At 44.1% G+C, this 27,383-nt stretch overlaps 1 protein-coding gene across 7 annotated transcripts in view; it reads left to right on the forward strand.

Annotated features, from left to right (window-relative positions):
* Ubr4 (ubiquitin protein ligase E3 component n-recognin 4) overlaps nucleotides 1–27,383 on the forward strand; it is a 134,468-nt gene that overhangs the window by 41,840 nt on the left and 65,245 nt on the right. The window contains exons 29-60 of one of the 7 annotated variants that reach the window (XM_023722546.1): nucleotides 761–970; nucleotides 2,186–2,287; nucleotides 2,592–2,692; nucleotides 2,940–3,138; nucleotides 3,380–3,568; nucleotides 3,967–4,030; nucleotides 5,241–5,432; nucleotides 5,945–6,015; nucleotides 6,103–6,250; nucleotides 6,938–7,165; nucleotides 7,740–7,910; nucleotides 9,154–9,336; nucleotides 10,201–10,359; nucleotides 10,691–10,843; nucleotides 11,415–11,642; nucleotides 11,948–12,105; nucleotides 13,038–13,209; nucleotides 13,438–13,639; nucleotides 14,579–14,742; nucleotides 15,060–15,276; nucleotides 16,232–16,448; nucleotides 17,154–17,186; nucleotides 18,282–18,345; nucleotides 18,775–18,909; nucleotides 19,893–20,067; nucleotides 20,708–20,791; nucleotides 20,881–21,021; nucleotides 22,328–22,449; nucleotides 23,109–23,220; nucleotides 24,992–25,122; nucleotides 25,242–25,419; nucleotides 25,879–25,983. In XM_023722546.1, coding sequence (XP_023578314.1) covers nucleotides 761–970; nucleotides 2,186–2,287; nucleotides 2,592–2,692; nucleotides 2,940–3,138; nucleotides 3,380–3,568; nucleotides 3,967–4,030; nucleotides 5,241–5,432; nucleotides 5,945–6,015; nucleotides 6,103–6,250; nucleotides 6,938–7,165; nucleotides 7,740–7,910; nucleotides 9,154–9,336; nucleotides 10,201–10,359; nucleotides 10,691–10,843; nucleotides 11,415–11,642; nucleotides 11,948–12,105; nucleotides 13,038–13,209; nucleotides 13,438–13,639; nucleotides 14,579–14,742; nucleotides 15,060–15,276; nucleotides 16,232–16,448; nucleotides 17,154–17,186; nucleotides 18,282–18,345; nucleotides 18,775–18,909; nucleotides 19,893–20,067; nucleotides 20,708–20,791; nucleotides 20,881–21,021; nucleotides 22,328–22,449; nucleotides 23,109–23,220; nucleotides 24,992–25,122; nucleotides 25,242–25,419; nucleotides 25,879–25,983 — 4,808 coding nt within the window. The remainder of the gene's footprint in view (nucleotides 1–760; nucleotides 971–2,185; nucleotides 2,288–2,591; nucleotides 2,693–2,939; nucleotides 3,139–3,379; nucleotides 3,569–3,966; nucleotides 4,031–5,240; nucleotides 5,433–5,944; nucleotides 6,016–6,102; nucleotides 6,251–6,937; nucleotides 7,166–7,739; nucleotides 7,911–9,153; nucleotides 9,337–10,200; nucleotides 10,360–10,690; nucleotides 10,844–11,414; nucleotides 11,643–11,947; nucleotides 12,106–13,037; nucleotides 13,210–13,437; nucleotides 13,640–14,578; nucleotides 14,743–15,059; nucleotides 15,277–16,231; nucleotides 16,449–17,153; nucleotides 17,187–18,281; nucleotides 18,346–18,774; nucleotides 18,910–19,892; nucleotides 20,068–20,707; nucleotides 20,792–20,880; nucleotides 21,022–22,327; nucleotides 22,450–23,108; nucleotides 23,221–24,991; nucleotides 25,123–25,241; nucleotides 25,420–25,878; nucleotides 25,984–27,383) is intronic. The other 6 variants (XM_023722547.1, XM_023722550.1, XM_023722549.1 and 3 more) reach the window with 6 other exon arrangements.

A 27,383-nucleotide genomic window follows, 5' to 3' on the forward strand; every position in this document is an offset into this window, starting at 1 on the left:
CTACAGGGTCTCACTACACAGATCAGACTGATAGTGATCCTCCTATTTTCAGCCTCCCAAGCACTGGGTTATAGCACACGCCACCACACCCAGTCTTAGTTGCCATCACAACGTGCCCTGGGAGCAGGGCTGGCACAACATGGCAGGGGTTGAACCTGGTCCACTGGGCTATCTGGCCGGCCCAACCTGGGTTGAAATTTTAAAGTACTAGTAAGAATTAGTCCATAGTGTTTGCTTGCAGTTATCAGGGAAGTTTGACTCTTATCATGAGGAGTAGGTCAGACTACCAAAGAGGGACAGTTTGTCTTTCTGTACATAAGTCATTGATATAGTCATATAGTGAATCGTATTAAAAATGATCCAGGTTCCTAGTGGTGGTATCATACTCTAACATTAGCTAGTTTTTTAGGTTTCAGTTATCTTTCCTTTTTTTAATACCATAAAAGTATATTTTATTAATTTGACTATTTTTAGTGGTACCAGGAATCGAACTTAGGACCTTGATCTTGCCGTGGAATGTGCTTAAAGCCACGGAGCTATCTTTCAGCTCAGTTTGACATTTTAATAAGTAGATTTTTAAAATATTTTTGTTGCTGATACCCTAGTGAAAGAGAATATAAAATTGCCTGATTGTATGCATATAAAAAGCCAAAGGCTGAAATAAATGCCCTCTCTTTAGTAGAGGCTTGATTTCCTTCTGTGTCTTGCAGTGTTTTGGAAGGCTGTGTTCGCTAACTTGGTTCTGTTTCATTTGCTGAAGGTGGTCTGATGAGATGAACCCACCACAAGTCATTCGGACCTTGCTGCCCCTTCTTTTGGAGTCAAGCACTGAGAGTGTTGCTGAGATCAGTAGCAACTCCCTAGAGCGTATCTTGGGCCCCGCAGAGTCTGATGAGTTCTTGGCTCGTGTTTACGAGAAGCTGATCACTGGTTGTTACAACATTCTCGCCAATCACGCAGATCCTAACAGGTGAGCCTGGTGAAGGAGATCGGACGGGCTCATCGCATACTCCTGCTGTCAGTGAGCTTTAGCTGACGGCTTGTGGACACAGCAGTCAGTGGGCAGTTCTGAGCTCATGTGGAAACATTTGCCAAGTATTTGGGATCCTCTTTTCTGATTGATTATTAGCAGTAAATGTTGAGAAAAAAAAATGAAAGCCTTAAATGTTCAGATTTAGAGACTTGAAATAATTTAATTTTTATTTATTTATTTTTTTGTGGTACCAGGGATCAAACTCAGGAGCTTGTGTTTGCTAGGCAAGCACTTACTCCACTGTACTATCTCCCTGGCTCCTTGTTTCTTTTCTCTTTTCTTTCTTTCTCTTTTTTTTTTTTTAAATAAAATGATTATTGAGTGCTGCACTGGCTGTGATGAAGTACACAGTGGAGCCCCACAAAATAAATTTCTGAGGTTTCTGGGATTGTATTTGTGAGGCTGGTGGACTTTGGAGCTTGGTGTTCCAACCACATCATTTCACCTTGATAGCTCAGGACATGTTGAAGTAGGCGAACCATGAAATGTAGTTTGTTGTTGTGTAATCTACCGCAAACTGTACAAATAAAGGCTCCCACTGTTGGGATTTTGTCTCCTTATTGAGGCCAGATTTTGATTAGGGACTCCTTTTTATTCTTTATTTCCTTTTTCTCTTTTCTTCATTTTTTAATGGCTCATCATCAGTTCAGATTGAGTTGAACTACATAATAAAAGCCCAAACATGTAGTTCAAAGAAAGAAGCTATTTGTTGTTTTTTTTGGTATCAGGAATCGAACTCATGACTTCATGCATACCAGGCAGGTGTAGCACCCCTGAGCTATATCTCTGGCTCCTTTCTTCTTTTTTTAATTATAAGAAATTTGAAATGGTTTAGCAAAAATTATTCATTCAGAGTGATCCCCCTCACAAAAAAGTCATTGGCTGAATCTGTATTAGAACTCAAGGGTTCAGATGCTGTTGCTGTCTAAATTTCTTAGGAAAGAAGGTAGTAAAATAAAATAGAGGGGCTGCTATCATAGAACACTTATGGAACACCTGTGGTTTATGCTGAACTTCAGATACCAAAAGTGGATATTCAGATAACAAAAGTGCCATCAAGGTCTAGTCAGAAACTTTTGAGTTTTTCAGTCAGTGTAAAAAGAACATTGAAAGAGCGCATTGCTGGTATTTACATTTTCCTTTGATCCTCAGTGGACTAGATGAATCCATCTTGGAGGAATGTCTCCAGTATTTGGAAAAGCAGCTGGAAAGCAGCCAAGCCCGTAAAGCTATGGAGGAGTTTTTCTCTGACAGGTGAGCCATCCTGTTGGCATTCTCTTTGTGTTTTGTGAAGGCTTCCTGAAAGGAAAGAGCTGTATGTGTTGACTCGAGTGTTCTCGTCAGGGAATGTCACACTTCTGAGATGTCTGTATTGAGGAGAGCTTGAATTTCTGGCTCTTTAAGATCATTGCGAGGGACTGAACTTCCTGAGCACCTAGTGTAGTTGACTCACAAGGGATCATTTTCCCTAGAGGAGATGAGATTGTGAAGAAATGGAAAGGATTCTTTTTATGTGAGCTTAATGTGCGTCTTCCCTTTCCCCCCTCCCGCCTTCCAGTGGAGAACTCGTGCAGATCATGATGGCAACAGCCAATGAGAACCTTTCTGCTAAATTCTGTAACCGAGTCTTGAAATTCTTCACCAAACTCTTCCAGCTGAGTGAGTGACAGCTTTTAGTAATCTTCTTATGGGAACTTTGATGTCCAGCTAATGCAGTGTCTATCTTCTGCCTGAGTTTAACTGCAGCATGAAAATGCTAACAAGTGGAGAGAATCCCTCAGAAAAAGTTTGGAAGGAAGATGAAACTTGCTTGGAGGCGCTCCCCTTTTTCTGCCTCTCAGATTGCCCCTTCCTTGCCTTTCCCTGGCCCTTGTTCACTCACTGGAGCTTCCTGGTCTGTTTCTAGCCGAGAAGAGCCCTAACCCAAGTCTCCTGCATCTCTGTGGCTCGCTGGCACAGCTGGCGTGTGTGGAGCCTGTGCGCCTGCAGGCCTGGCTCACTCGCATGACTACATCGCCCCCCAAAGACTCGGATCAGCTGGACGTAATTCAGGAGAACCGGCAGCTGTTGCAGTTACTGACTACATACATTGTTCGGGAAAACAGGTAGAATGACTACAAGGATGTCTAGTGTTCTTTACAACTCCAGAAATACAGGGAGCGCATTTGAAGCCATCTCGCCTTAGCATTTTCAGTATTTTCCTGTCTTCCTGTGGTAGACTCCAGGAATCTAGCATGGCTTATTGATTTTTCCCATGTAAAAACATTATAATTACTCGTACAAACTTGAAACTCAGGGTTTGATTCCTAGTGGTAACTCACCAGTTTTCTCTTTCTTTTCTGCCAGCCAAGTTGGGGAAGGTGTATGTGCTGTGCTTCTGGGTACTCTGAGCCCGATGGCAACGGAGATGCTGGCCAATGGTGATGGGACTGGCTTCCCTGAACTCATGGTTGTAATGGCTACCCTGGCCAGTGCAGGTCAAGGAGCTGGTCACCTTCAGCTTCATAATGCTGCTGTGGACTGGCTAGGCAGATGGTAAGATGATGAACTAGAGGAGCCTATCTGTGGGTTACCACACTGTGTTTAGAAAAGAGAAGGGTAGTTGGGGTTCAGAGTGAATATAAAAGAAATTTGAAACTACGTTTTTGGAAGGTTAACATGGTAACTAATATTCTGCTCATACTGGACTTCATTATCACTGTTTTCTTATTAGAGTTTCCTGGTCATAATTTGCCAAAGGAAATCTTGAAATTGTATATTGAATGTCAGTGGTAAATCTGGGACCAGGGTAGCTCAAGCTGTTTATTAGTTTTCTATGAGTACTTTGGCCTTACAGTGTCCACAGATTAATTTGAGGCCTAAGAAAATGCTTCCTTTGTTTGGTGCCTTAGGTAATTTTGTGTTCTTCTTCTCCTTTTTTTCCCTTGGGATAGCAAGAAATACCTGTCACAGAAGAATGTGGTTGAGAAGCTAAATGCCAATGTGATGCATGGAAAGGTAAGAGAGGTAAAGAGTAAGAATGGCCCAGGAGCGCTGGGAAGGAGATTGTTGTGCTTGAGTGGAAATCTTTTCTTTCTGTGGCTCTGTCCTTGCATAGTTTGCAGCATTACAAGGCTGATAATCTCAAAGACCTGGTAAAGCTGGTAATCTCAGGATCTTAAGATATCATTTCCTGTTACTCTTAAGATCCTGTTACATCCTGAAGTACCCATTCTTTGCCTCTGTGCCCCCAAGTCAGGGCTGCATGGGTCATCGGCTGCATCCTCAGCTCTCCTCTAAATGCTCAAGTTGCCTAATGTGCTGCAGATGCAGGGCCTTGTGCTGAGAAAGGAGGACTGAGACTGCTGAACCTTGCCTTCAGGCCTTTTGCCCACCTGCCCAACCTGTGAACCCGACATGGTGGCTAGAAGTAGAGTTGCCCCATGAGACCCACCACAGAACCATTTATTTCTCCCCTGTCCTGCTGGCCATTCTTTGGCACAGAAATGTCAGGATGCAGAGGAAGGAACTTAAAAATCTGAGTCTTTAATGTCAGACTTTTTTTAAGGGAAAAACAAGGAATAGTTCATTGATTTTTCTCTTGATCTCTAATGCTAGTCCTTTCCTTTTGTGTTACAAACCAGATAATTAAAAAGACTTTCAATAATAGTTAAGAAAATGTTAATGTGAAAGATGCTAATGATGGGGCTGGTGAGATGGCTCAGTGGTCTAAAGCACCTACTTAGAACAAGCTTAGCAAAGCACAGGGACCGCGGTTCAATCCCCCAGCACCACATGCCAGTCAGCCCCGCCCCCTGGTGGGCTGAGCTGGCCACACACACACACACACACAAATAAATAAAAATTTTTTAAAAAGATGCTAATGAGAGCCTCTTCATAGTTACAGTCTGGCCTTTTCTTGAATGATTTTAGTCTGCAGCCTTAGTCCATCCTCCCAATTGTTTTTTCATCTTTCTAGTTTTAATTCTACCATCTTGTAGGACTTTGTAAAGCATTACTTTTTCTTCAGAATAAATGAGTATACACTCATTCAGTACAGTTTACTATCTGTGCAAGACCAGTGGTAAGAGCTGGCCAAATAGTTATTAAGACAATGATTTGTTTTGTCTGTCTTTTTTACTGTTCTTCTGATCTTGATGTTTATTTAAAAGAACTAGGATGTAAGACTTTGAGAACTGAAGGTTTTGTGGGATTGTGTTCTTCACAGCACGTGATCGTTTTGGAATGTACGTGCCATATTATGTCTTACTTGGCTGATGTCACAAATGCACTGAGCCAGAGTAATGGTCAAGGCCCCAGTCACCTCTCTGTGGATGGGGAAGAGCGAGCCATTGAGGTGGACTCAGATTGGGTGGAGGAGTTGGCAGTGGAAGAGGAAGATTCCCAGGCTGAAGATTCAGTAAGTGCCGAGTTCCCTTGACGTGCACCTCTCCAGGGGATGGGAATACACGAGGCCAGTAAAAGGACTGGGCTGTTCTTTCCTAGTTCCTCATGAGCTTCAAAACTCTTCTGCTGTTGCTTTCTTCCAGCTCACATGCCTGGTGCTAAGCTTGGTTTCTCTGCTTTTTGGGGCCTGCAGAGCAGGCCGTGGGGGATTTAATCTCTTTGTAAACGGACATTTCACTGAGTATAGTCCTTTTTATAGTCACTTGTCCTTCTTCAGACTTTGCACCTAAAATATAACTTCAGCGATGAGTGTTTCCCCGAGTTATGGGAGCTCCTTTAGAGAACACTGAGGGTTTATTTTCTTAAGTACAAAACCCTAAAGTTGCAACTGAACGTGCTCCAGATTTCCAGCCAGCCAGCTGTTTCCACTTGGGGCAGGCTTTTATTGGTCACTGTTGAGACAGGTGGTTTCTGTGGCTCTCTATGGAGGGCTGCGTTTCTGACTGAAAACGCTTCCCTTTGAAGGATGAAGATTCTCTCTGCAATAAGCTCTGCACTTTTACCATCACCCAGAAAGAGTTCATGAACCAGCACTGGTAAGAGTCCTTCCCCTTAGGTGCCCGTTTACTGGGCCTCGATCATGTACACTTTGAAGCTTATTTGCTGGCTCTTGTTCTTCACAGGTACCACTGTCACACTTGTAAAATGGTGGATGGGGTGGGCGTATGCACAGTATGTGCTAAGGTGTGCCACAAGGACCACGAGATTTCCTATGCCAAGTACGGATCCTTCTTCTGTGACTGTGGAGCCAAGGAAGATGGCAGCTGTTTGGTAAGAGACTGGGAGCCTTCTCTGACCAATGAAGGGTAACTTGTTAGTGACACAGGAGTGCAGGAGTACTTAAGCCAAACTGGAACATTCCCCCATGGTTACCTAAATCTAGCAGTGTTCTTTTTTTTTTTTTTTTTCTAGCAGTGTTCTTGTTCTGTTATATATTACCTGTGCTACTGAAGCCTAAATGCTTAGAGTATTAGAACTAACAGTTAGTGATTTTATAGCAATCTTATAGACCTTCCTGTAATTTCAGATATTATAATCAAGGCCTGATTGTTGTAAGTGAACAACAGTTAGATACTAGGTGAATAAACATGTAGAAGAAGACTAGCCTCTTCTTGGCTTCAATATCATAGGCAGTATTTCATGTGTATGTGGCAAGAAATTAGGGACTCTAGTTGGGTGTGGTGGTGCATGCTTGTTATCCCAGCACTCAAAAGCTGAGGCAAGGCTGTAAACAGGCAGATCACTACAAGTCCAATCTAGTAATGAGACCTTGAATACCCTGTAGACCCTTCCCTAAAATACAAAAAAAGTAAAAAAAAAAAGCAGAGGCAGGAGGATTGCCAGATGTTTGAGGCCAGCCTAGGCTACAAAGTGAGCTGAACTACATTGCAAGACCCTATCTCAGAAAAACTAAAAAGAAGAAAAAAACTTAGGGACTCTGACCTTTTCTGTCCATAGGCACTGGTAAAGCGAACTCCTAGCAGTGGCATGAGTTCTACCATGAAAGACTCAGCATTTCAGAGTGAACCTCGGGTTTCAGAGAGTCTGGTGCGCCATGCCAGCACCTCACCAGCTGATAAAGCCAAGGTCACCATCAGTGATGGCAAGATTGCTGATGAAGAGAAGCCCAAGAAGAGCAGCCTGTGCCGCACAGTAGAGGGCTGCCGGGAGGAGCTGCAGAACCAGGTGGGGGTACTGACGCTCCTTAGAGCAGTAGACAGAGCCTCGAGAGTCAATGTGAGTGAGGAGACATGTGGCTCCCCTTATACCTCTTTTTCTTCTTACTCTAAGGTTACCTATCTTTACAATGCAGTAGCATGTGTTTTGTCAATTTCTCAGGAAGGGTTTATGACTGAAAAGCACTGTGAGGTTCAGGGGAGAGTCACGCTTTGCTTGTACAGTACTCTAGAACACCCTTTTTTGGCCAGGTTCATCATCTGAAGCCCAGAATGCAGAAAACTGTTGGAATGATTTTCTCAGAATTTCCAAGTACATAAAGAAGTTAGCTTATCTATGTTGGGTTCTTCAGATCATCATTAGTACCTCTGATAGATCCTTTGTTTAGAGGGATCCCTAGAGTGTGGCACAGTAGCATATTGACTGGAATCAAATACCAGGATTACAGAGACTAAGGTGATGACTAGTATGTCCACATGGAAGTAGGGAAACTGAATTCTTAGTATATGTAGTTACTGCAAAATTTTTATCTAAGTCATCATTTTTGGCTTTTTTTTCACTTACGAATTTTGATTTTTCTCAGGCCAATTTCTCCTTCGCTCCTCTTGTGTTAGACATGCTCAATTTCCTTATGGATGCCATTCAGACCAATTTTCAGCAGGCTTCAGCTGTGGGGAGCAGCAGCCGGGCTCAGCAAGCCCTCAGTGAGCTGCATACCGTGGACAAAGTGGTTGAGATGACAGACCAACTGATGGTGAGTGTGCCAGAGTCATGAAGTTTGTCAGTTGTAGGAACCAGCAAGATGAAGTGCCACAGTGCATTAGATCCTCTGAACAGTACACTTAGCAGCCAGTGTCAGGCCATTCAGAACTGAGGAGCTATAGTATCATGACTTCCTGCCGTACTAGTCAGCATGTGAGGTGTATCTTCAGTAGAAGGCAATCCAGGATCATAACTCAGGAAATACATCCTCTTTATTAATTTGAATTAATGTATGAGCCCTAAGATGTAGGGAATTCCATTTAGGGCTAATTTTTTCTTTATATAAAGTAGCAAACTTCCTTATTATATCTTTTTCCCTAAGGTTCCTCTAGCTGGACTAATAGTATTCTCTTTTTCAAAGGCTATTTTCAGGTAGTCGTTTGGATAGTTATTGTTTAGTTTGCTTCATGTGACATGAACGTAAGGTAGTAAGTCATTATCCACTTTAAAGCTAGTTGCCCTGGTATAGGGTCTGTGGTGTGACCCTCTTGGCCTTTTTAGCAGCAGTGCAAAGTAAAATGAAGGAGTTCAAAAGAGAAGTGAGTGTTGTGAAGGAGACACATAAGAGCTCTCATAAGAGCTCTGCTATTAAGGAAAGACTATGCGTATGTGTTTTGATACTTGAATATAAAAATCCGTTTCAGAGCAATAATTTTATTTTTTTTTATTTTATTTTTTTTAATTATTTATTTTTATTTATTACATTTATTTATTGTGTGTGTGTGTGGCCAGCTCAGCCCACCAGGGGGCGGGGCGGGCTGGCATGTGGTGCTGGGGGATCGAACCGCGGTCCCTGTGCTTTGCCAAGCTTGTTTCAAGTAGGTGCTTTAGACCACTGAGCCATCTCTCCAGCCCCAGAGCAATAATTTTTAGACCTTTACATATTGAAGTAAAAATGTTGAAATCGGACAGGAAACATAAAATTGCTGATTTTTTTTTTGGAAGGGTGCCTGGTTAGAGCAATGAAATAAAATTTTCTTCTATCATCACTATTAACAGAAGATACATTTTAACATTTTCCAAAAGTCAGTACTTTGTATTTCAGTTTAACTTTAAAAACTTCACTGTGGTCGTCTTACTGGACTGATTATAAGGGACAAATGTAAGACATATGAATTGGAGCTTGAAAGCCATTGTTGCTGAGTTGTGTAGAGTATTGGTCAGGCAAGTGTTGCTGGATCCACGTGGCTTTACTTGCGCTGTTACTTCCTGCTTTCACTGTTTGTCTTTGTCAGGTTCCCACTTTGGGCTCTCAGGAAGGTGCCTTTGAGAATGTTCGCATGAACTACAGTGGAGACCAGGGCCAGACCATACGGCAGCTGATCAGCGCCCACGTGCTCAGGCGGGTGGCTATGTGTGTGCTCTCCTCACCCCACGGGCGCCGCCAGCATTTGGCCGTTAGCCACGAGAAGGGCAAGGTGCGTCCCATGATTTCTTCCCATTCATTTAGGACATGTTTGTCTTAAATGCTAAGCAAGACAGGGAGTGACTTGTTTACTGAGTAATGCTCAGATTGTCAAAGGGAAGAAGTCTACTGGGTTCCAGGAATTCTTTTTTTTTAATATTGCAGAGGGTATAATATTCTTATAGCTTTCCCAAGCGCTCTTTAAGAACAGATCTCATTGAGCTTTTTTACTTTTGCGCTCTGGGTTATTTGGTTAAAGTTGGAGCAGATATGACTAGAACAAAAAGCATTTTTAGTTATCCCTCTAAGGAGGACACAGGGAAGTTTCTAATTTATGGAACCAGTAGCACTTGCAAGAGGGCTAGTATCTTAATTCAGGTTTTTCTGTATTTTGGCCTTTCTCGTCATTACTGCTGTTGTTTTAAGTGAAAGTACGATAGTCCTTTTTTTTTTTTTTTTTTTTTGGTGGAACTGGGGATTGAACTCAGGCTCTTGCGCTTGCCAGGGAAGCGCTTATTCCACTGAGCCATCTCCCCAGCCCCTGATAGTCTTTAGCACAGACAAAATAGCTTCCTAGAAAAGTAAAAGAGAAGGGTAGTGGTCCATGGGCTTTACTTATTTTATGAAACATTTTTACAAAGCAAAGTTGATTTCATTGCTTATTTTCCTATCCTTATTGGGAGGAGGGATAGACCTGTCCTGTGTTTCTGCCAGGAAAGGCAGAAACTTGTATTTGTCTAGAAGATTCCTAAGAGGCTTTTCTGTCACAACAGCCCATGGAGTAATATTCCTATTGAAGGAGGGAAGATGTGTTTCTTGCTCTGAATTCTCTGAGAGGACTTGGATTAAGAATAATCTGGTAATGGTTCCTTTGCAGATTACTGTTCTGCAGCTTTCAGCACTCTTGAAACAAGCAGATTCCAGCAAGAGGAAGTTGACTCTGACCCGCTTGGCTTCTGCTCCAGTTCCCTTTACTGTGTTGAGCCTCACTGGAAATCCCTGCAAGGAGGACTACCTGGCAGTTTGTGGACTGAAGGTAAAAATTCTGATCCAGCTTTGCTTACTATTAGCTGTGGTGATCTTTTTTTCTTTGTCAGTTTTTTCATACTATTGGGATGAAAATTTAAGAGCTACAAGCATGCACAGATTGATTTGAACTTAACTTCCTCTAGGTCTTCTAGATTTCTCATGGACATCTTAACTTCTCCAGAAACACAGCCTTCTGTTTTTATGTGGAAACCTGAACATGTTACTAGACAGTCTAAATATTGTCTGAAGGTGGGGACTTTTAGGGAACAAAAAGAAATATAGAATTCAGCCAACTGTAAATTACCTCTTAACTGTTTTGTTCTCTGTTTTGTGTCTAGGACTGCCACGTGCTCACCTTCAGTAGCTCAGGCTCTGTTTCAGATCACTTGGTGCTACATCCCCAGTTGGCCACAGGGAACTTCATCATCAAAGCTGTGTGGTTACCTGGTTCTCAGACTGAGTTAGCAATTGTCACTGCAGACTTTGTCAAGGTACATGTAGGGCTCTGTGATGATACTTTTAATCCCGAATGTCTAGTATCTGTTATGTGCTGATTTCTTCCAGAAATTAAAAGTAAACCTTCAACACATTTTGTTGCTCATCATGTTGCTGACTAGAGTAGGCATTCTCTGTGGGCGACACAGAATTGAATCAGCTTCTGCCCTCCGAGTACCAGGTGCACCCTATTTGTTACAGAATTTATTTATGTGGATTTTTCCCCTACTTACTCCATGAAGGAGGATAAAAAGATTTTTATCTTTATACTACCACCAAACTAGAGTGGTTCATCACCTCAGAGTGCTGACAAAGGGCAGGAGGACTCTTGCTGCAACTCCAGACAATAAAACTGGCCACAGTTAGCGCTACTGTTTAATAGTTCTTCTCTTGGCCTAAGCTCATCCTCATGATCAAGATGACTTGAACAATATCCTTGGCCAAGGATTCCTATTCTGTAGATACTTGTTGAACACATAATACATTACTCATCAAGTATAGCTATTAGAAGACACCAGCATACTTGGGGAATGGAACTGAAATCTCTTTTTTTTTTTCATCCTGCAGATTTATGATCTGTCTGTTGATGCCTTGAGTCCAACCTTCTACTTTCTTCTACCAAGTTCCAAGATCAGAGACGTTACCTTCCTTTTCAACGAGGAGGGAAAAAACATCATTGTTATAATGTCTTCAGCTGGGTATATCTATACTCAACTCATGGAGGAGGCCAGCAGTGCTCAGCAGGGACCCTTCTATGTCACTAATGTACTGGAAATCAATCACGAAGACCTAAAGGTTAGAGTACATGTACTGTTTATGTCTGAGAGGTAGTTTAACAACTCCTCTGTTGTTCTTATTTTCTTATTCTTTCTTTGTACTCTTGACTTTTACATATAGCAAAAACTCCTACTCTTTATGACTGAACTGATTCAACTTGTAGTTACTTGGTTCTTGGGGTGTTCATGAAGTTTACCCACAGGGTGCCATGCTTAGTGTGTGAGTCCTCCTGCTCATGATTTAAAGCTATAATCAGCGTGCCCTGGAAGCTGGTAGACCACAGAGCAGAGAAGTTAATTCACACATTATCTTTGCCTCTACAGGACAGTAACAGCCAGGTGGCAGGAGGTGGTGTGTCTGTGTACTACTCTCATGTGCTGCAGGTGCTGTTTTTCAGCTACTGTCAGGGCAAGTCTTTTGCAGCCACCATCAGCAGGACGACTTTGGAGGTGTTGCAGCTCTTCCCCATCAACATCAAGAGGTGGGAGTGAGCCTTGAATCTCTGCTGCCACAGACCCTCATCCATAGGGCCGCTCCCCTCGCTTCCCAAGCACTGGTCTGTGTCTCGAAGCACTGACAAAGCTTACTTTTCCCCAGCATTCTCCCTTCCTCGCTAGGAGTCCTTATAATCGAGCAGCATCCAGGGTTGGCAGGTTGGGCCACATGTGGTTTATGGAAGAGAGCTGGGTATAGGAAGCTACTTACTGTTCACAGAAAGAAAATCTATGGTCAAGGCGCCAAGTGTGAGTTTAATAATTACTGAGTTTTGAGAAGGGGATGTGTTGTCTCCTAGGCAGTTATCTTCTGGTTTCCTCAGGCAGCAGTCTTAGAACATGATATTGGTCCTGGGGACATGTTTGGAAGTAGGTCAGGGAGGCCAGCTATTTTTATCTGCTGCTAAAGAGCCATATGGCACTTTCTCAAACTTCTCTTCTGGAGAGTACATAGTTTCGGATGAAATAAAATGGACATGGTTTCCCACTTAACTTAATGTGGATGGAGATCCTTATCTAGGACACTAGCTCATCATATTTAGGCAGGTCTTGGGCTTCATCCAGTTGATGGGCACATCGGGCCACCTGTTAATCCTTGGGGACTAACCATGTAGATTTTATTTTATATTTTGAGACAGGGTCTCTCTATGCAGTTCAGGCTGGCCTTGAGCTCACTTTGTAGACCATATATATTTTAAATGAGGACTTCTCTTGAGGGGATACATGGGAGTATTTGGGAGTATCCAAATATGGGAGTATCCTGACTCAAGATAAAACTGCCCAGTAGATAACTGGAATTCTTAGCCAAGAATATTGTTCTCTTTGAATCAGTAGTGAGGATGGACATTATTAATGGTCAAGAGAATAACTATTAAGTGGTGGTTGATATGCTAACTGTAACCAGTTTTGTTGTCTGCAGTTCCAATGGTGGCAGTAAGACTTCTCCTGCCCTTTGTCAGTGGTCTGAGGTGATGAACCACCCTGGTTTGGTATGTTGTGTCCAGCAGACAACAGGTGTGCCACTGGTGGTGATGGTGAAACCAGACACTTTTCTTATCCAGGAGATTAAGACTCTTCCTGCGAAGGCAAAGGTCAGTGGCCAGATTCTCCCATCACTTTGCTGTGAACTTGGTCTATTTTTATTTTTCCCATTTGTTTCAGTAGAGGATTTTAAAAGATTTTATCAATACTTTTCTCCTAGCTACTTTTCTTTGCCACCCTTCTGTACTTGAAGCCAGGTGCTTCTCTGCCTCTCTTTCTGTGGGTTCTAGGGAACTAACCCCTTTCCCTCTCCCCTCCTTTGTTCTTTTCTCTCCTAGATCCAAGACATGGTTGCCATTAGGCACACAGCCTGCAATGAGCAGCAGCGGACGACCATGATCTTGCTGTGTGAGGATGGCAGCCTGCGTATCTATATGGCCAACGTGGAAAACACTTCTTACTGGCTCCAGCCATCCTTGCAGCCCAGCAGTGTCATCAGCATCATGAAACCTGTGCGGAAGCGCAAAACAGCTACCATTAGTAAGGCTCTGTCTTCATTATTGTGGGGAATATATATGACAGATTTTTAGAACCAGAGTAGTCACTATAAGTACCTATAAAGAAATGGAGACTATAGTCAGGGATATAGCTCAGTGGCATAAGTGCCTGCCTGGCAAGCGCAAGGTCCCAAGTTAAATTCTTAGTACTACAAAAAAAAAAAAAAAAAAAAAAAAGGACACTGTCTTATATATACATTCAGTGAAGACAGGAATAGATTCTAAACTAATTTCCTGAAAGGAAAGGTATCAAACGGCAGGTACCAAGTGTATATCGACTGCATGTTAGCAGTTATTTAGTGCCCTATAAAGGGTGATGTCTTTGGCCTTATTTGAAGAGTTTTCCTTCTGGATTTGGTGTAGTTGGCATGCCTGACACTGAACTGGTTGTAGAGTGTAGCCCGTCAGTTGGTTAATTCTCTGCTGAGTAGTGCAGAATGTAGCACAGGTTTCTGTGCCAGGGATCTAGCTCCTGACAAACTGAGGATTCTTCTGGGAAAAGAAAGCTTCGATTTGGAGTGAGTGAAGCCAGCCAAGCAAAGACCATTGAAGGGGTCATCACATTGCCTTCAGTTATCTCTAGAGTTCGTGTTTGAGATAATGGTATAAATCATCCAATGGTAAAGGAATAGTTTTCTCTGTTTGTTGTAAATAAACCAGAACCCATTCTTACTAACTCTACACTTAACAGTAGTACCAGATTTGTTAGTATTATTGGGATATGTGGTCAGAGGTAATAACCGCTGGAGAGCTGACCACATGTAGGCATCATGCTGGTACAAACACTATAATCCGTAGTTGGTTTAAAGAGAGTATGTGAGTTGGCTTAGTCTGGGAGGAGACTAGAGCTGTAGGCTGCCAACAGAGGTGCCAGAGACTGCACACACCAAGGCACTCTGGCAACCTGTGCTATTCTCCACAGCAACCCGCACATCTACCCAGGTGACCTTCCCCATTGACTTCTTTGAACACAATCAGCAATTGACAGATGTGGAGTTTGGTGGTAATGACCTCCTACAAGTCTACAATGCACAACAGATAAAGCACCGGCTGAACTCAACTGGCATGTATGTGGCCAATACCAAGGTGAGGCTTATGCTAGGTTTGGTTCAGTCCTTGGATAGAAAGGCTTGAAATCATGATGGGAGAACATGCCCCCTTTTAGAATGCATCTATGAAGCATATGCTTTGAGTTACTAGCCCTTCATTTTGGTTAACTGGTCAGGAATAGTTGATTGTTCTCTCACACACTGAAGTATTTGCCTCGCAGAAGGCTAGGTTTACTACCTCTTTAGCAGCAGGGGGGTAGTGCCTCAGAGGGAAGCAGGGGTTGATTATGTTGGGGAGAGAAGCCTTTAAGAACTTCTTTGCAGTTTCTTGATGTGTGTCTTTTGTCCCTACAGCCTGGTGGCTTCACTATTGAAATTAGCAACAACAACAGCACTATGGTGATGACAGGCATGCGGATCCAGATCGGGACTCAAGCAATTGAACGAGCCCCATCATATATTGAGATCTTTGGCAGAACTATGCAGCTTAATTTGAGTCGCTCACGCTGGTTTGACTTCCCCTTCACAAGAGAGGAAGCCTTGCAAGCTGACAAGAAGCTGAACCTCTTCAGTGAGTCCCCAACCCCTGGTGCTGCCCCAGCCCTTCTCATTGTGACAGCTGGATTGGAGACTCTTGTTCTGTGGCTCTCCAGTGTTCTGAGATCCCCTTCACTTTACTGGTGTCTCTGTGGTCTCTGCTACCAGGCAACTTTGACTGTTATTTAAAATGTGAAAGAAGCGTGGTACCTGGAAAGGAAAACACTTGAGAGTGGGAGAGATAAAGTTAACTCGGGTCGGGATTCACTTTTGCAGTGTTGAGTCAGCCTCAGTGATAAGGCTGCTTCCAGCTCAGGTAGAGAGAAGCCAGGACTGGCAGGGGAGCTCATCAGGCTTTTAAGCACAGATGAAGGCCTCAGGTCACATATCTGACATGTGCCTGAGAAGTCCGTGCTTGGCCACTGAAAACTTAAAACCCTTCAAATACAATTTCCTGAGCCGTTTTGTTTTTTTTTGTTTTTTTTTTTGGTGGAACCGGAGATTGAACTCAGGTCCTTGCGCTTGCCAGGGAAGTGCTTATTCCACTGAGCCATCTCCCTGGCCCCCTGAGCCGTTCTTAAGATTGACATCTTCTCTTAATGTTTACTGGCCATCTGTCTGATATTCTTCTAGAAATAAGTTTCTCAGAGTGTGAGTGATAATGCTCTGTACCTTTGGTGTGAACAAAGGAAGTGCTTACAGACCCTTGGGGGTGAGGGGTGCTCCTACCCCCAATACTCTGATTGCACAGGAGGATCTTCACAGTGAAGTCTGGGGACTCCACAGTAGACTGACTTCATAGGTTTTGGTCCATGGAAACTATGTCTTTGCATGTGACATCTAAAGTGCTGTTATTGTCTCAGGAGATTAAGTTCCCTTGTCAGTAAAAGTGATGTGATTTGTCCAACATGGTGTGGTCATTGCTCTGGAGGAGCGATAGTAGCTGTTTAGAGAAAGTGCTTTATAAAGTCTTCTCTTACTTATTGCAGTTGGTGCCTCAGTGGATCCAGCAGGTGTCACCATGATAGATGCTGTAAAAATTTATGGCAAGACTAAAGAGCAGTTTGGCTGGCCGGATGAGCCCCCAGAAGAATTCCCATCTGCCTCTGTCAGCAACATCTGCCCTTCCAGCCTGAACCAGAGTAATGGCACTGGAGACAGCGACACAGCTGCCCCTGCTACAACCAGCGGCACTGTCCTGGAGAGGTACCAGCGCTTCCAGGGATTGGCTTTGATTGTTACCATTTTCTACTCCCTGCACAACCTTGCTATGTCTTGAGAAAGTCGGTGTCTGGAACCATCCCAAGTATAGCCTGTGACTTTCAAGTTTTCGCACAACTCTGCCGCATTCAGTGTCTCTTTAGCGTGTGGCTAAGCCTGAAAAATAGGCTGAGAGTCATTGATTGCAGAGTCTGTGCCTGGGCTGAAATTCTGTGCCTTTCTCAGAGCTCAGTAACCTGTGGAATAGCTAGATTATGATCAGCCTGGCAGAAGTGGCAGGGAGCCAGCCTCCCTTCCATGCTCAGTGCATCATCTTCTCATCTTTCTCTGCAGTAGCTACTTTGGGAATGACATTTGCCAGCCAGAAAGGCTGCTGCTGAATCTTGTAGCAGAGCAGCCTCCTTCAAGCTCCCTACGGTGGCATTCTTAAGCATCGCGCTTGGCTTCTTTGTGCTAGGTAGCTGCTGGTTTGCCATGGTAGACAAAGCAAGTCATGATGTAAGATTGTGAGTTTCTTACATTGTAAGTCATGAGAAGAGCCATGCTTGGATTCACTGCGTCCTAGCAGCAGTCTCCCCACTTCTTTCTTTTTTCCCCCACCCCGTTCATGTATGGTTTGCTTAGGATGTGTTTCCAGGTTTCTCTGAGCTTCACATTTTTTTTCTTTTTTTCCTTTGCTTCTCCCCCAAGTTCTGAAACTGAGTCCCTAACCAAGCTGGACCGGTTAGTATGCCCTCTTTCTTTTGTCTGCACGAGTGAGTGTGTGTCCGAGAGCAGCATATGCTATGGTGTGGCTTTGCAATGGTTCTGCTTCTGTGAGAGTCCTGCTGCTTTCCGTTCTCATTGCATGGCTGCAGAGCCCTCCCTATGTGTAACTGGAGTGTCCCCCCAGATTTTGAGTGCACTGTTGGCTGCTTGGACTCTCAGCTTGCTCTGCCTTCCCTCAGGCCTTGCTGCTCCTCCTCTAGTGGATGAGAAGGAGGGGGGCGAGCAGAACAGTCGTGCCCTCTGGGAGCCACTGGAGAGCTTGTTCTGTCATATTTGTTCTCCGCCTCAGTTCTTCTTCCCTAGCTCTTCATTGTCTTCCTCCACCCCTTGCCCCCTTTCTCTGTAGCTACCTTCTCAATACTTGTCTTCTTCTCTCCAGAGCTTCAGCTGTCAGGATGTTGGTTAAACTTAAATGAGTAAGCTCTGAGAGCATGTTACTTGGTGCCCTGTAAGAGTTGGGCCTCCCCTTTCTTCCCGGGAGAACTGTCAGTTTTTTAAAGATTTTTTCATTCTACCCTTTGAATGTTGGCAAGTGGCAGTGCACCTAAAGCTCCATTGTATTTGCTCTGCCATACTTGGAGACTCAGAAAATACCTGTTTTCTTGGAGGCGTAAGTAAAGTTTAGCCTTAACCTTCCCAATAAAAGATGACGGCTTTAACCTTTCTTTGTGTCTCCCTCTACTCACTGATCTCTGGGCACCTGAGCCTTGGGTCCCATTGCATCAAGACTGTTAAGCCCGTCTCGGTGATCCCTGCCACAGGCAGCAGAAGGAAACACTTTTATCCTCTTTGAGGAAGAAAAGCCCTGTCTTTGAATTACGGATTATGAACATGGCCTCAGGTTGATCTCCAAGCAGGAGCCAGGTTTCTTCTGGCCTGTAACACAGGCAGCGATACGCATGGTGCCTGTGGCAGGTCTTATTGTGCTTTGATTTTGTATTTGGCATTCATTAGCTGTCCCCAAGGTCCTCACAACTATAGTTTGCCTAGGCTGAGTGTGAGGCGGAGAGAACGGTTGTTGTACTCAAGCCAGGTTTTCTGTCTCCCCAGGCTGGTTGTGAGTTCTTTAGAAGCCCTGGAAAGCTGCTTTGCTGTTGGTCCAATCATCGAGAAGGCAAGTCACTTCTTCAAAGCACATGGGAGCTTTCTGAAGAGGCAGGAAGGCAGTGGAGTTGTTTGAGGCCCTGAGGCCTCACAGCTAAAAAAATACTTACAGCCTAATCTTGACTTTCAAAGAAGCTCCAGAGAAGTCTTTGGCTTCAGGCCTCGTGTCCTGCTTTTGGGGGCCATAGTGAGACATGTCATAGTAGGAATGCTGGTGCATAAATGCTGTATGGGTGTCAGTAGCTTTGGTCCTGGTTCTTCACCTATGTTTTTGGAGGCTTGTAATTTTTACAACATTTTTATTTTCTATTTTTTGCTCTTTGCAGTCTATGCATATAACTGAACTCTGGTGACCTTGAAGGAAGTAGGAGGGAGGGCAGAATAGAGTTCTGCATTGAACTGCTAGGATTAGTAATAACCCTGGCATCTTTCACATCAGGAAAGAAACAAGAATGCAGCTCAGGAGCTGGCTACTTTGCTGCTGTCCCTCCCGGCGCCTGCCAGTGTCCAGCAGCAGTCCAAGAGCCTTCTGGCCAGCCTGCACACCAGCCGCTCAGCCTATCATAGCCACAAGGTAATCGTTCCCTCTCAGGGAGGGCTTCCGTAGAAATGGAGGTTGTGATCCTGGCAGGGAATCACGTGAGTGGCTTTTTGTGTGTAAAGCAAGAGCCTCGTGGAATACACGGGAGAAAGGATCTATACCACCGAAAGGGGACCCAGGGTCTGAAGCTGCTCCTGAGACGTACAGGAACACTGCTCAAAACTTATCACCCAGCTGACGGGCCACTTATTTGTGTCGTTTTTCTGTCCCTTTAACAGGATCAACAAAACTTTAAAGAGAAAGGGCAAGACACTGGGTGTGGGTGGAAGCTTCTTCAGGAAGAGAATGAGGGAAAAGGGGCTTGAGGACTGCTGGTGCTCAGCCTGCGGCAGGGGTTGGCGTGTACAGTGCATACTCTTGTGGGAGGTGGTTGCTGAACGGTGGTAGTTAAGTCTCTGAGGCGAAACTAGGGGGAGAGGATCTCACCCATGAGAGTCCGTGGCTGCCAGGGAAGGTGAGCTGGCCAGCTTCTGTAGGTAAAAAAGATCTGTTACAGACCTGTGAAGAAGAAGGGCCTGGGGAGAAGCCATCGGCCCAGAAACATAGGTCAACTTTTGTTCCTTCAGGCCATAAAAATGAGAAATATTTTGTCTGCTGAGCCTTCCAAGGAAAGACCATTTTATAAATACATTCTTAACTAATAGGAATCTACTAAGAAATGAGTCTTCCTGGAGAGAGAGCTTGGTGGAGGCTGCTCTGGAAAACTGAATGGAACTTGACTCATTTCCATCATCCCTAGATGCTGATTGCCTGGCTTTTGACTTTTTAAAGATTTTCAGTGTTTTGTGTATTAAGGAATTTAACATAAAAAATTGTGTAGGGAGCTGGTGGTGGTTATTAGCCTGCTGTCTCAACAGGAAGTAACAGTCCCGGCCATCTGCCAGCTTTCCTCTGTTCTGTGCTCTAGCGCCTGGCCTTGCTTCTGGTTGATCCTCTATGATGCTGCTATTTTATAGGATCAGGCCTTGCTGAGCAAAGCTGTACAGTGTCTCAACACATCCAGTAAGGAAGGCAAGGATCTGGACCCTGAAGTGTTCCAGAGACTGGTGATCACAGCTCGCTCCATTGCCATCATGCGTCCTAATAACCTTGTCCACTTTACGGAGTCAAAGCTGCCCCAGATGGAAACAGGTGAACTTGGCCTGTGTGGCCGTGGTCCTGAAATCTGCTTACTGCATCTTCTTTACCCTCATGCTTGCTATTCTCACTGACCTTGGAACTGACTTTGTGCTCTGAGATTTTCTTCCCTGATTTTTATACCTGGTAGGGCCATAGACATTAGGATTGTACCATGTTAAGTAAATTCCCTTTTCAGTGGTCATGGCTTTGATCATCTTAGAGTTTATATAGTATTCTGGATATCAGGTACAGTCTGTCTCTGTAGTTACTACCATTTTTAGTCTTTAGGAGAAAGTCAAGCCTGGTTAGCCCTACTTGTGTGGAACCCCTGGGTATGGATCTTGTACTTTCATGCTGTTTTATTGCTGTACTTTAGTGTCCTTATTGTTTCCTTACTTCTCAAATTGGCTGGGTGCCAAACCAGTAGTTTATTGATTCCTTTGTAGTTCTCTGCCCTTTACATGTTTCCAAAGCCCTTTGCCATCTGCTCATCCTTTTCCTGTAGTCATTCTAGAGAAATCTCAGATGTTCTCCTAGGTTCTAGAAGTTGAGCAATTGGAAGAGACATCTCTGAATCTGCTGTAAAGATCCTGAATGCTCCCTTTCTACTCACTTCTAACATACAATGTTTTCTGTGATATTCCTTTCCCAGACTGTTTTTTTCCTAGATGTGCCTGCTGGAATCTAGGGATAGTTGGCATATTGATTGGGGCCCCACTTGAAACTCCCTCTGCAGGCAAGCTCCCTTGACCTGAGTTAACCTTAAAATAAATTAAATTCCATCTTAGATTTACCATCATCAATAATTTTCTTTCTCTTGTGTAGAAGGAGTGGATGAGGGGAAAGAACCACAGAAGCAGGTGGAAGGAGACTGCTGTAGTTTCATCACCCAGCTCGTGAATCATTTCTGGAAACTCCATGCATCCAAGCCCAAGAATGCCTTCTTGGCACCTGCCTGCCTGCCAGGTATCATGATAAAAGGGATACTTGAATCTTGGCATTTAGGAAGGTCCATATAAGTTCCAACTTTAAATAGCTGTGACTCTTGGCCTTTAGCTTCATCATCTGTTTCTCCCAAAATTAATAACTGAGAAATGGAAATATGTAAGATCAGTGCATTTCCAGTATGAGAATTACTACTATGGCAGAGTTCCTTACTGTATTTCTTTATGTGGGGCTGCACATTTCACATAAAGAGCCCCTTCTGTGGATATGTGTGCGTGTGTGTGCATTCGTGCACGTGTGTGTTCCTAGTGATATTTATAACTTAAAAAAAATTATTTGTAGTACTGGGGATCAAACTAGGGGTGCTCTGTCACTGAGGCTACATCTCTGTCCTTTCTCCTTCCTTCCCTCCTTTCCTATTTTCCTTTCCTCCCTCCCTCAACGTCTTGCTGACTTTCCTGGGTGAGACTGAAACTTGCAGTCCTCCTGCCTTAGCCCCCCTACATTCTGGGATTATAGGCATGGGCCACCACAGTGAACTTACCATTGTTTTTAAAAAAACCTTTGTGAACTTGGTTCCATGCTGACTCAAAAGGTAAAAAAAGTTAAACATAGGCCTTGAGAATTACTTCCAGAATTACTCTACCATGAGTTCCTAACTTATGATATTACTGAAAGTTTAGGCTGATAAAAGGGGATCTGAGTAGTAGCAGAGAAAAATAGAATGACCATGTAGTCATTTGTGCTTGGAGATTGCCTTAGTAATAAATAAAAGGCTTCTCAAGGCGCTACTCGGCCACCTCCCCAGGCAGGGCTTATAGGGTGTTCAGGACCCTGCCCGTCCTTTCACGTTTCCCTGCCTTGTCTTTTCCTTTGCAGACTGGACCATTACTTAATTCTGGCCAGTGGGATGTCTGGAAAGGCTTCTTAGGACAGTTTGGAGATTAGGAGGCTGTTACTAAGATGAATAACAAATAATGCTCACAAGCTATATTTTTTTCTCTCTTTTTCTTTTTTCTTTTGAGACATGGTTTTTCATTGTAATTTAGGCTGGCTTTGAACTCACTATATAGCCCATCCTGGCCTTGAACTCATGACAGTCTTCCTGCCTCAGCCTCTCTAGTGATTATAGGTTTGTGCCACCATACCTGGCTCTGACAAGCTGTGTTCTGTGTGTGTATGTTTTATGACATCTAATGCTGTGCGTATACTTGTCATTTTTTTTGTTAGCTTTACCTTTACATGGGTATGACTTATGCTTTTGCTTCAGACTCTAAAATATCCATAGAGGTTTTTCCAGTAGAGGTGATATTTTCCCTCCCTTCAGGCCTCACTCATATTGAAGCTACTGTCAATGCACTGGTGGACATTATCCATGGCTACTGTACCTGTGAGCTGGACTGTATCAATACCGCATCCAAGATCTACATGCAGATGCTCCTGTGTCCTGTACGTATCAGTACAACCCCAGATGTCTCATTGGTCTGAGAATGTGTGGGAAAAAATTTAACAAGTTTTTAAACTAATGAAATAAAGTAGACTTAAAGGAAAGCAATAGGAATTAATAATTTTAGGATCAATAAAAGCTCAAGGATTTTATAGCATGTAAAAGTAGGATTTGGAGAGAAGATGGACTTAATCTTTCTTACTCAATGCTGAATCCTACTTGGTGCTTGCTGCATACTGTACTTAGTGTTACATAACTAGTATATGAGTGACTGCATGCGTGAAGGTAGTGAGACTTCTGTTTCCAGTGATGCAGCGAAGCTGTGTGTCAGCGCACAGTACTGTTTGTAGCACAGAGTAGAGAGCAACCCTGAGCGCCAAAGTGGCTTTCAAGGGCTAATGGCCTGCCAGCCTATCACCAGGACCTGAGAGAAAGGAAAGGAGTGAACGGGTTTTGTGTACGCTGGGTCAGGAAGTACCAATCAACTTAACCTGCTGGACTGGGTCAGCTTGGTTGCAGGTGAGAACAGATAGTCTTTCTGTGTGTGTGTGTGTGTGTGTGTGTGTGTGTGTGTGTGTGTGAGACCAAGAAAAGAACATGTGACAGCTGGTTTCATCAGTAATACCAAACCTAAGTGTGACAGTTTCCTTTTAAACCTTAGGATCCTGCTGTGAGCTTCTCTTGTAAGCAGGCTCTCATTCGAGTCCTGAGGCCTAGAAACAAGCGGAGACATGTGACATTGCCCTCTTCTCCTCGAAGCAACACTCCAATGGGTAATGGGAGGCCTGGGTTTAGGTTTGAGTTGGGGTGGGGGGATAGCACTAGAACATACTGCTCATGTCAACCAAGGACTTAAAGCCTTTTATTTGTCTAATTTTCAGCTCTAGTATTCAAAGAATTTAAGATTGTATATAAAAATGATACAGAAAAATCAAGCCCAGACTACAGAAAAATATCTGACACATGACCTTGCTTGATCATTAAGGAAAGCTATGATAAGAACTGTTAGAAAAATCATAATAACCAAACCCTAGATGTACCTGTTTCTGGGAAAAGTTACTTTTCCTGGCATGAAAGTGTCCTTAAGGATCCATTTGGTTGCCTAAGGGGCATGCATTCATAGTAAACTTACCTACTAGTAAGCCGGCAGCACATGGCCTAGATTTTCTTCATGATGCTCTTACTGTAGTCAGAGGCATCATCGCTGAGATCAGACCACTCAGCCTTTCAGACTAAGCCACAGTGTCAGTAAAGGTCTGGTTACAGTTGAAGAAAGAAGAAAAAAAAAGATACAACATTTTATGTCTAAATAGTAGCACTGGGTTACACAGTGATCTACTTGCTTGATTCAAAAGTTAGGTATTAGTGAGGTTATGGATATGTGAGGTAGCTTGATTGTAGTAACCATTTCACAACATAAATGGATCTAAAAACACACATTAAATATAAATGATCTTGCCATTTAAGAAAGCAAAAAATCCTTAGATGAGGACTAAGTCATACATGTATGTTTAAATTTTCTAGTAGTCACATTATAAAAAGCAAAGTAAGTATACTTAATTTATTGGTTATTTAATCTGTCAATTTTTTTTAATATGTCAATATGAAAAACAGTGAAATGTCTGACATTTTTATGGTACTGTCTTTGTGATTCAATGTATATTTCATACTAGTGTAATACCTCTTTAGATTAACTCTTTTTTTAAGAGCTCAGTAGCTAGCCACACGTGGCTGGTGCCTGTCGTGTGGGACATGTAGAGGAATGTATACAACTTTGTACATTGTAGACCTTTTCTTGAATAGCATGTATTTTATCTAAGTTTTTGATGAACTAGGTAACAGTTTGGGGCTCTTTGCTCTGGCAAGAACCTACAGTGCAGACAGCTCAGTGTATCTAGTCACGGACATAGTTGCATACCTTGATCCATCGAGTGGAAGGCGAGGTCTCTGTCTTCTTCTGTCGGGAGGAGTTTTGCCTGGGCTTCCTCCGTCGCATGCAGCCTTTCTGCCTTCCCAGAGGAGGAGGCCTGGGCAGGGCCAGCTGTGGTGTCCCTGATTTCCATTTGATGGTTTTACGTTTCAGTTCTGCTTCTAGTCATAATGATTATATACTGTGAAAATCCCGCTGACCTAGTTGTTTAGGGAAAAAGTAGTGAATAAACTCTAAGCTGCAATGACAGGTAATAAACGTTCATTTACATTATTTTCCCTGTCTTGTTGAAGGTGTCCACCAAATTGGTGGGAGCATGGGGCCAAGCATCTTAGATTTCCCTGCTTCTGGGACCCAGGGTTGTTCTTTTTCCTTCATCAGCTGGAAAAGGCTCTATGTGGGAGCAAGCGCACTCGTAACCACATCTTCCCAGATCTGCTAGGTCCAGGAAGCAAAAGAACCAAGCTTCCGGGCATGGCACCCTGGAGTTTGGCCTTGGAAGCATAGGGCGCTAGCTGCTGGTTTGTCTTGGCCTTCTGTTGCTGTGTGACTTGCTGCGCCGTGTGTGAGGACAGAGTGAGCGCCTGCGGGTGACCGGGGTTTCTCTGACTCAGGAGACAAAGACGATGAGGACGATGAGGATGCGGATGAGAAAATGCAGTCGTCAGGGATCGCAGACGGTGGTCACCTCCGTCAGGAAAGCCAGGAGCAGAGTGAGGTGGACCATGGAGATTTTGAGATGGTGGTGAGTCCAGCCACAGGAGAGAGGAGGAGGACCTTGAGAGACTCCCCTCCAGCTCTTATTCAGTGGACTTCTGACGTTACAGTTTTCTGTGGGACACTGACAGAGCTTTCTCTCTGCAGTCTGAGTCGATGGTCCTGGAAACAGCTGAAAATGTCAACAATGGCAACCCCTCTCCCCTGGAGGCCCTGCTGGCAGGTGCAGAGGGCTTTCCCCCCATGCTGGACATCCCGCCGGATGCAGATGACGAGACCATGGTTGAACTAGCCATTGCCCTGAGCCTGCAGCAGGACCAACAAGGTAGAAGGCAATGCCAGGAACAGAGCGGCCCATTGGCCTTGTGCAGTAAAGAGGGTTTGGCAGTTACTGATATCCAGCTGACTTAGCTTGTCCCCTGATTGGAAGAGAGGTTGATCTGGGTGAGAGCTGTTCAGAGACACAGGTGGAGAGTGAGAGGGCTTGTAGCAGGAACTTTGGGCTGAGAACAATCTCATAGCTTCTGCTAGTTTGGTCTTTTGAATGTTTTCCTCCTGAATCTGTTGGATTCCTCTGGCCTCTGTCCTGCCTGAGCTGAAAGATACATTTCACCCTCTTTGTAACTGAACTGGGTGGGTAAACAGCGATGGCTGATTAACTTCCTCTAGGCCAGAGGGGTCACATGTTGGTGTTTAGAGACTATTGAGGGCAGCACGCGGCCAAAGCAATACTGTGGTCGGGGTCTGGAGGGAATGTTGTGCTCACTCTCCACTTGTTTCCCAGGCAGCAGCAGCAGTGCCCTGGGCCTGCAGAGCCTGGGACTGTCCGGCCAGGCACCCAGCTCTTCCTCTCTGGACGCAGGAACCCTCTCTGACACCACAGCATCAGGTAACTGTCCACAGCAAGGAGCACGGCTCAGGTCCTGAGGACCTTCAGGCCTTGTCTCCAGTGCTGTGAGAGTGTAATGGGCAGCTGCTTTGACAGGCCATCCTGGACTTCCTGCTTCTGCCGTGGCTTTAGGAGTATGGGCGTGGAAGGTTAAAGCTGCAGCTTGGCAACGGTGCTCATGGCTCCGCTTCCTCATGCTCTGCATGCTGCCTGGCTTCAGCTGATTCCCGAGGCGAGATCAGAGAGCAGCTCGTAGGCTGATTAGATATAGGGTTTGAGTTATAGGTGTTTGGCGTTCTTTGAGTTCTGATATGTTAGGTGATGTTACAGAGGAGGAGAACTAGAATTCACACCTGTAAACTTCTCACTGTTCATGTGCATGTCAGAGTGAGGCCACAAGCTAGCCGTGAGCCTGTGAGTTTCAGAGGTAGGGGTTGTGGACAACAGAATTCATAAGAAATGTTCAGATTTGTTTTGTCTTTACTTCCAGTCTCTTTTTCTAATCTGATAAGAAAAACAAACATTTCAGAGTGGCGAACTGGGTCAAACAGGAGGATGGCACACCTGAGAAATCCACTGGAAAATCAGCCCCCAACTAATTTAAGGGTTGATTTATACTTCTTCAGACTGATGTGTTCCTATATTTGGTCCCCCTCCCCTTGGGGAGTTTTACCCTGAATAGATAAAAAAGAAACTGGCTGTCCCCGCCTGCTGCCATGGCTCGTTGCTTTTTTTGAGGTCTTTTCAGTTGCTGTCATTTCAGGCTTCGAGGTCGCTGTCGTGTTGTGCCGGTTGTGTTCGTACCATGCTATGTGGCTTCTTGGCTTTCCTCCCCTGTGTATCTCATCCAGCATTTGCCTCCTGTCTCAGCTCAGCCCTGATCCTGGATGCTGTGGCTGTCTCTGGGGAATTTCCTTGCTTCATTATTAGCATCTGATGAGGATGATTAGGAAGTGCGAAATTTCCCAATGAGCTCCCCTCTAGTCAAGATGATTTAAAAAATAAACAAAAAACTGGCAGAGTTGATTCCAGAGCTCATGAGAAGTGATTTCCTAACAAAGCACAAATTGATTGCAAAGCAAATCCATTAAAATTCAGAGGTCTACACTTTGAATGGCTGTGTCTAGTTTCAGATCTCTCAGCAGGTGTCAGTAACACCTAGACAAGAGTGACCATGAAACATTTAGTTAGAAAACTCAGTGTCCATGTCACAGATTCTTACTGAATCTCTGCACTGTAATATAACAGCGAAGGAAATGCCCAGTGAACTGGGTTTTCAATGCTGTCTAAGTACTGTTTGCAATGCACCATGTAGTGTTTGTTCCTGTTAGCAATTAACCAGCAAAGCAAACCTTTTCCCTTTTCTCTCGGACCACAGGGTATATAAACTGCATTGTGTC

The sequence above is a fragment of the Octodon degus genome, unplaced genomic scaffold, assembly GCF_000260255.1.
Source record: "Octodon degus isolate 3935 unplaced genomic scaffold, OctDeg1.0 scaffold00092, whole genome shotgun sequence".
Classification (NCBI taxonomy): Eukaryota; Metazoa; Chordata; class Mammalia; order Rodentia; family Octodontidae; genus Octodon; species Octodon degus.